General features: G+C 33.9%; 1 protein-coding gene across 1 annotated transcript in view; it reads right to left on the bottom strand.

Annotated features, from left to right (window-relative positions):
- Positions 1-378: 378 nt before the first annotated feature.
- Positions 379-9681, bottom strand: part of LOC147609785 (uncharacterized) — an 83410-nt gene continuing 74107 nt past the window's right edge. Inside the window, exon 12 of the mRNA XM_086786890.1 lies at positions 379-899. Coding sequence (XP_086643016.1) covers positions 531-899 — 369 coding nt within the window. The 3' untranslated portion in view covers positions 379-530. The remainder of the gene's footprint in view (positions 900-9681) is intronic.

The following is a 9681-nucleotide window of genomic DNA, read 5'->3' as shown; positions in this document are numbered from 1 at the left end:
TCACGGATTTTACAAAGATTTGGGAGAGTTTTTTTGAACTCAGACTTGTAATTAGATTTGAGACCTTTTATGAATCTCATTAGTTGTTTAAACTCTAGATTGTAATTGGAGTCAAGACCTTTCATAAATTGTAATAATTTAAAGCTTTTTATAAATCCCCTTAGTTTGCAATCATCTTTTTCACCTTTTTCTATATCTTTATTTTACCTTTTCCCCTCTTACATTCACCAAATACAAATACACTTATGAATAATGAACGATTTAAATTTAACACATCTAACCAAAGATCATCCATCCCTTCAAACATGTTATGTGCCATGACCATAATTTAAACACTTGGCAGTGAGAAGAGAGTATTTTGCCTATTAACCCACAAAATAAATGAACACCCCTTTCTATTATGCCTACTAAAAAGAGTCAACCAAGTGTAAACAAACAACACTTTTAAGACTCTTTTAAGGTTGGTACATTACATATTTCTTGCTACTCAAACATTCTTTCAGAACAAAATGGTCGTCCCCTTTTTTACACTATAATTGGAGTAGTTGGCTGAAGGATGATGTGTCATTGTTGTAGCCTCCATCCTTGACAACGTACTTTGGATCAATTTCCAAGTGGTTGAGCTTGCAATAGAACCTAAATTGTTGAAAAATATTAAGAAACCACATGCTTAAGTCACAATCCTCTTTGAGAGTATTGTAAAGCTCAATCCAAGTCTTCTCTTCATGTGTAGATCCTTGTTTTGATTTGATATGATTGATGTCCTCCTTAGACTTCCATTTTTTTTCTTCCATGTATATACCAATGATGTCGCCCAATGATAGAGTTATCTGATTATTCTTGTTTTTTGCATGTCGAAGTTCTCCCTCTGAACTCTTTGCAAGTAAGGTTTTCCAATCCTATACACAATATAGTAAGTTATTAAGTTAGTATTTCTTTACATTTTTTATTGAATGTATCAAAAACATAATATCATCATCAATTATGCAAATAAAACTTTCAAATTCTTAACTCATGTATTATTTTATTTTTGAAAATTTGATTATTTTTATGACACACTTTACGATTTAGAGAAAGAGAAGGGTACTCCTTTAAAACTCAAAGGACATCAACTATACAAATACAATTTTGAAATGCTTCAGTGAACTTATTAATTTATTTTATGAAAAAGAACTATTCTTATGATACATTTTACAATCGAGAGAAGGGTACTCTTTTAAAACTCAGAGCATATAAGAATTAAGTGAAAAAAATAGAATGGTTGCAACATCTAAATACACAAAAAATATTATCCTTAGCCTTCCCAAATCATGTGTCGTTAGTCCTTGCCTTCAAGCCAATTGCAAATTCCCAATGTGGGTGCACTAGCATGTTCGTTGTGTCCTCATTCCATTGTCACACATGGATGCTCCTTTGCCAATAGGGTGAAGGATGACCTCTCTATGGCTACATGAAGGCAAAAAGAGAGAACCTTCACAATGGTTCTCTCTCACACAAAAGGTGGGAGAAGAGGAAGCTAATGCAAGATGGAAACCTACCAACTATCCTATCTAGCATGCATCCATCCAATAACATACATGCAAGCAAGAACAGACAAGAGAAGAGCTCACAAGTATTCTATTGCAAAGGAAATGATTGTCCATTTCTTAGTCTCAAAAATGACTTATGTGACTAGTTTTACCAAACTTTAAATTTATCTGACCTCCAATACTAGTCTTAAGTAACTCCCATATTGCAAATATATCTAATGTTTTGTCATTAATGTTGCCATCTCCTCATCTATGACATCTTCCAATTTTTTATTGCCAAGTATCTGCTAAAAACAAGTGGGCTCCAACTCGTGTATTTCTTTAACCATGTAAACATAATGATGGGTTGTATATCCATCATATCTCAACATGTCAACAAGGTATCTAGACCTACATGTACCTATCTCGATCACTACAAGAAGGAGACCTTAAAACACCCCACATTCTCCTTGCACTAGGAACTAATGGAATGCCAAGATCCTCATCAAGGCTCTACTTAGAGCCACTAGAGTCACCATCCACATATAAGTTACCTAATAATAGATCATGCACAAAAGGTTGATCTACATTTTCCTTCCCTTTGTGTGATACATAGTACCTACATTTATCCTCATGCTACCTGCCCATGGACTAACATTGGATCCACTACAAGAGGACTCTTCACATCTACTAAGCACCTATGATTGATGCTCTCCATGTTGGGCACCATCATTACTCTTACATCTACATCTTTTGTTGCCTTTATTAGTGCATACTACCAGCTCTACTAGTGATCTCATCAAAGACAACATCTCAACTTATTCGCATCTCATGAGTGATAGGATTAGAATATCTATAACCTTTTTGCTCTCAATGAAGATGAATTTCTCTACCTTTGGATCCAACTCTGTTCTCACTTCATAGACAACATGCACATATGCAATACACCCTCTCACTTTCAAGTCAGATATATCTGGTTTTATGCCCGTAAACGTCTGTTTAAGTGTTATACCATAAACATATCAATAGTCAATGTCCTATTCATAATGTAAATAGCAATTGTTAATATTGCTTCTGCCTAAAAATAATCTAGGATATTCTTTTTCAACATCAAGGCCGTACGCAACTTATGCAATATGCATATTCTCCCTTTCTATAATACACCATTCTGTTGGAAGTGTACCTATATGTAAATTGTCTCTTGATTCGTGGCTTTTACAAGAAGTCACTGAACTCATTGGAAAAATACTTTCTTCTACCATCTAATCTCAAACATGAAATAAACCCATACTTTTCTAGTGTGATCATGAATGAATGTATAACATAATATCTATAACCTGAAATTATTGTAGTGTTTGTCGTTCCCCATACATTCGTTCAATGGCCTTCCACCACTGATATGCTTTTCATGCAAGAAAGCATATTTACCATGCTTTATATACTTATACATAGCATTTATCTTTAACTTCCCCATACATTTGTTCAATGGTCTTCCACTGATATGCTTTTCATGCAAGAAAGCATATTTAGCATGCTTTATATACTTATACATAGCATTTATCTTTAACTTCAGTAAACCTATAACAATATTTTAAGTCTCTATAGACTTCAACTGTCATATATTCACATGACCAATGTGCTTATGCCATACGTTAATATCCACAATGACACCTATCTCATGCATAAACATGGCTCCCTTCAGCTCAAGGATTTTAACATCCAAAGTCCTGACATTTCTCTTACTCTTTGTAATTTGAAACCAAGCAATATTGATTTTTAAAGTCTTCCACAAAACACCCTTGAGAATTAAACCTCACTTATAGACCCTACTCAACCATCTATCCAATAGAAACCAAGTTCTATGTAATATTTGGAACATAAAGTAAATCTTTCAATGACTTTATTTTTCCATTCTGCATAGGCAAAGGCACTTTACCAACATGCATACTAAAGTACACAATATCATTACATGTTTCTACATAACCTATGTTTTTCATTTTCTACATATCTAAACCACTCACCATGACTCGTCATGTGGTTAGAGGTGCCACATTCCACATACCAAATATCTCTTGATCATGACACCTCCTATTATAGAACTGAGCATGTGTTGTATCATAGTTGCTTACTTCTATCATCTCACCCTGTGTGCATGATACATAGATACCTTGCTACAACTTCAAGCCCAAGACCTCTAGTTAAAGAACTACGCTCTAAACCAATAAACTATTCCCACCATGTTAACAATCCTCTTTTATTTTTAATAATTTTGCTTTTTATAGCATTCTTTTTCCATGTGTCCTAGTTTTAATTAGTAATATCACTATATGCTATTTATATTTCGATTTCTTTGGTAACCACCCGGCTTTTCCTATCTTTAGAGTTCCTCTTCCACCTGTTTGTATAACATTGGATTCATGTTATTGTTGTTTCACTCTATTTTCAAAAAAGCATATACCTCATCTTCTAAATGATAATCTATCTAGACCTTTATCTATATCTGAGTAGAAGGCTTTCTCATTAAATTTTTAAAGGATGAACATTCCTCAATATTCATCTCCTCGTGGATGAGAAGTACAATTAGTTCTTAAAAATCAAGAAAGTTCTCTTAAACTGGAATGGTGAACTAAATATAGGTGTATTCTTTACCAAGATCATTTAAGATCATAGACACCATATCATCATTTATCATCACCACCTACTATTGGTGATCCAATCAAAACAAGGGTATCTATAAACCTTTATTGAGTAATTACTTATATCCCGCTTTCCTCTAGTAACATTATGCAACTTCTACTTTAGAGATATCTTTTGAGCTTGAGAGTTTATCATTTATATCTTCGCCAAGGTATCCCCGACCTCCTTAGGTATTGTACAATTATAGATGTACAATTATAGAGTCCGTCATACTCATAGACAACCAATGTAAGACCTTTCTCACTCTATCATGCCATGCTTTATATACATGTGCTTGTTGAGGAGTGGCATTTTATTCACCAATCTCTAGCTCCTTTTCATCACCTGTGATGAACTCCCAATACCCTTTTCCAATAAGAAAATTGATCATCTTGAACTTTCATACTTGAAGTTATTCTTGTCTAACTTCTCGCTCCTAATCTAGGATAGAATGTCAGACATGATTACCTATAACAACTTACTAAATAGTGCTTGCAAATAATAGGGTCTCCTTTCTTTTACCCTAGAAGGATACCTTAATCTGAGATAGTGACTTTTATATTTACATGTAGCTCTCAAGGCCACCAAAGGTGTTGCTCCAAAATAAAAGAGAAGAGGAGATAAAAAATACCTTATCCATGTACCGCTTCCTTGTTTTTGTTCTTGCCTCTTGCTTGCCTTATTAGCTCTCACACGAACCAAAGCTTTAATACGATAAAGTCAATGTGAGAAAGAGGAAGAGCTTGCGTCCCTTCTTGTAAGAAACATACACACACACACATAAGAGAGAGCAAGACGAAAGAGAGATGGATGGATGCATTTCTCTCTACAACCATAAACTAAAGAAAGAAGAGTATATACTATATAAAAATGCACTCTCCTACTATATCATATAATGGTCAGTCCATAGTGTGAACCCGACTATATGAGCTAGCACTATAACTAAGCCATACTCTAGTAATACAAATATAATTATCACATAGCTTGTTATCCACTGCCAACGTATCAACCATAATCGCACCAGTCATGCCAATGACATAAAGTGTGGAAGCTATCACCTAGGCAGGTTATCAATGTCTGCAACATTAGTTGAGCTGGATATCGCAAAACAATAGACCTATGGGGTGAGTCTTTCTTATTTTTCAAGTCTATTTTCAAGGATTAGTTACCCTTGCATATGTAAATGTGATTGAATCCCAACAATCATGAACCAACCTTAAATCTCTTATATAATGAAAGATCCCTGCCTCCTCTGCGCAATGGATTCAGGGGTACTAGCAGTAGAGCGGAAGTAGCACTCCTTGCGCGGTGCAGGGTCCTCTCACTCAGGACCTCGCCCACGAATATCCGGACAAGAGACTAATCCCTCGGTTCTTCCAAACCGAACCCGGAAAAACTTCCCTTGCCCATAAAGCACGGGCGATTCCTCCAGGATATTTTTACTCTAACGTAGTCAAGGTCATACTGACCAAACTGATCCAAACTGATCCGACCAAACCTAAAGTCACTTGGTCAGATCAAGGAAGAAACTTGCACTTGGATCATAGAGATCAACGCTTTTTTCCCCATCGAGAGGCACAGCCATTGATTTCTTTTTCCATAGGATAATTACTATCCGAGATTTACTTCATCTAGCGTACTATAATAGAATTGAGTCTCATTTTACGGATCCATCAGTCCAGTCGAACCCCATCCAGTCCCATGCCAACCGCCCAACCACTGTAGTGATGGGATCCAATTAAGAATTTGGTTAGGTTTATTCTTGAGTATCAATAAAAAGAGTTCCCAGGCTCCCTAGCCGGATAGTCATGCAAATTTAACGCCAGTCACACCACTTACACACCCAATATGAAATTGTCTTTTTCACAGATTCATCAATTTTTAAAATAATCATTTAATGAAGCCATAGTTTCACTGATCATAATCCTCCAAAATATCCGGTTGAATCTTAATTTCAAATCATTCCTTCATCGGAGTATCTATGGCATCCTTGGCAACCAGAACGCTCACCACCTATCTCCTCAGGGACCTTTTCGATAGTTCCTAGCTCATAGTACCCGGTAATATATTCACTTATAAAAATTCAACATGGAATCTCCGTTGAAGATCAGCAAGATCAACCAATAGATCCATATACAAGAGCCGTGGACTCATTCGTTGAGGACCAGCAAAGTCAATCAACCAGATCCATGCCCGGTTGGCAGAAAACAACTCTTACTCCTTGTTCCAATATCTTCCACGACGCACGTGTGAGAATCGTCAGCCACCCAAAGCCTGAGCACCGTATGGTCACAGCACCCTCTAAGATCCTTCGCAGGTCACCTAGCGCTTCACTTATAGGCTGCTTCCTTGGTCCCTCATCCAGCGTACCGGAGGCTCACCATTTAAATCGAACGTAGGCTGATCAAGACCTCGACTGACCTTGCTACACGCGAGATGTCCTTTGTTGACTCTCCGTCAACTGTTGCAACTTTATCAGTTAGGTCTCCACCATCTTATTCACAAGACGGTCAAAATGCTTCCCCAGCATTCTTAACATAAAACAGTTATTTACAAACAGGTCACAAATATAATTTCCATAATGAACTCTCGTCTTTCCACATTGTTCCACATCAATCCATATTACTTAATCCATATCCACTTCATACGTGTACCCATTCTCATCCAATCACATCATTTTTCATCTCATCACATCAGATTCATTCACATCACATATCATCCATTCAAATCTCATATCATTCATTCACATTCTAATTCACATGACATCACATCTCATTCATTCTCATCCCGATTCACATCACATTGCATCTCATCCATTCGCTCACATCGACATCACATCCTTTCACATACACGTCCTCATTCATTCTTCCACACATTCATATTCATACATCCACATCTATACATCCACATCCATTCTTCCACATACACATCCACATCCATATCCACATCCATACATCTACATCCATATCCACATCCACATCCACATCCAAACATCTACATCCATATCCACATCCATACATCTACATCCATATCCACATCCACATCCATATCCACATCCATACATCTACATCTATATCCATATCTATACATCCACATCCACATCCACATCTACATCCATATCCACATTTATTCATTCTCATATACATGCACACCCTTTCTTTCACATATACCGCATTCACATCCAATCACATCCCATACTCATCTTATTGCATCCGTTCTCATGCTATTCCCATTTAATAGCTTTTTCTAGATTGATACCGATAATAAGACTTTTTCTCAATTTCTGTCAATTGCTTGGCCTATTTAAAGATTCTTTTTATGACAACTATTTTCATATTCCTTCTTAATTCCTCAATTAAATTATATTCAATATTCTTCTTTTGAATAAAAGAATTCATGGAATTTGAAGAAATCAATTCTATCCATATTTTCACTTTTGATAAATAATCATAAATCGAATTATACTAAAATTTTCACTTCTTCCAATTTAATTTCTTGGATCCCAATTACCATGGGAATTCCTCTTTTTGCATTAAAATAATTACATTCCAAGATCATAAAAATTCCTCTTTTATCTTCAATATTTCTCGTAAAATAATTTCATCTAAAATAAAATATCCATTATTTCAATATACTAGGAATCTCTTTTCCCATCCAAATCATGGAATTCCAAATGTCATAAAAATTTCTCTTTTAACATTTAAATATTTCTCATAGATAAAATAAATTTATCTAAAAAATCATCTTTGAATTTAAATGAATTATCCAATAATTTCAATATGCTAGGAATTTCTCTTTTCCCATCTAAATGATAGAATTCTAAATATCATAGGAATTCCTCTTTTAACATTTAATTATTTCTCATAGATAAATAAATTTATCTAAAAATTTATCTTTGAATTTAAATAAATTATCTAATAATTCCAATATGCTAAGAATTTCTCTTTTCCCATCTAAATGATGGAATTTCAAATGTCATAGGAATTCCTCTTTTAACATTTAATTATTTCTCATAGATAAATAAATTTATCTAAAAATTCATCTGAATTTCTCTTTTTCCATCTAATTAATGGAATTCCAAATGTAATAGAAATTCTTCTTTTATCATATAAATTTATTAAAAAGATAAATTTAACTAAAAGTTTTCTTTAATTTTTATATAAAATATACATTATATTAGTATTCTAATTTTATTCTCTTGATTCATTGGAATACATGGATTTCCATTATCATGGAGATTACTCTTGTAACATAAAAATAAATTACTAGAAATTTCTCTTTATCTAATTCACTAATTATGCATAAACATAAAAATTAAATTTTTCATGATTACAATGAGAATCATTCAACTAATCTAGGATGATAATTCTTAGAATATGGTAGGAAGTCCTCTTTTCATATTATAAATGAAAATATTTTATGTGTTTATTTTACAAAAATTTTGCCTAGCTCCGCTGCTATTACTGATAATTCTCAATTTAATTGAAAGAATGAAGTTTAATATTATTGATATGATTAGAATGACCATTAATTAGATCATTATCCAATTATGGATTGATTCATAATTTCTCTATGAAATAAATATCATAAAAACATTAAAAAGCTATTATTTTGACCTCCACTAAGACAAGCTATTATTTTGACCTCCACTAAGACAAGCTATTATTTTGACCTCCACTAAGACAAGCATAAAAATTACTTTTAGATTAGAGAAATGATTCATGAGAAGCTTCATTTGGATTAAGAATAGGTCATAAGAATGACCATTCTTTAGGGGAGAGAGAAATGCTTAAAAACCATTATAAAGTAAGCATAAATAAAAATTTATGTATTTCTTTATTACAATACATCAAAGAACTTCAATAGTATTCAAAAGCCATTCAAATTAAGCTTCTCAAGCTTGAGAGAGGTTGAGAAGAGAAACATTTGGAGTTTTAATAAGAAAAAGATAATAATCCACACTTTACTTTCTAATTTACTTGAATCTTTGATCACAGTAGAGATCCCCAACCAATCAATTAGTTTCATATGTTGTAGGAGTCACAAAGGAAAATTGAAGAGAGAAGCTCCAATATCTTCAATTTTGTAGAGGTTTTAGAGGATAATAGAAAATATCATTATTTCAGCATAATACTGGCATAGTATAGTTCTCATTTTTTTTTTACAAAGGGCTAAGGATCTATTTATAGGTGGGGGAGGCCTCTAACCAAGTCCAACTAATTTCTAGAAATTTTCAAATTCAGTTTAGTTGAATTTGGACAAGATTTGATCCTAGTTTGGTTCCTTTTTTATTTGGTTTGATCCGAGAGAGAGGAGAGAAAAATATCACAATATTTTTGAGTTTAAAACTCCACCACATGTGAAATAAGCACCTCCTTGAAGGGCCCCCTTTTCCTTACACATGTGTCAAAAATGAATCATTATACACAAAATGTCTCATTTTTTTAGTAATACTCATAGTTTTTTACTAATAAACCTTCTACTCAGTCAACTCTTC

Source organism: Cibotium barometz, chromosome 50, assembly GCF_041138505.1.
Source record: "Cibotium barometz isolate CiBa-2024 chromosome 50, ASM4113850v1, whole genome shotgun sequence".
NCBI lineage: Eukaryota > Viridiplantae > Streptophyta > Polypodiopsida > Cyatheales > Cibotiaceae > Cibotium > Cibotium barometz.
Note: the sequence above shows the minus strand (reverse complement) of the source record. Positions and strands in the feature narration are given on the sequence as shown.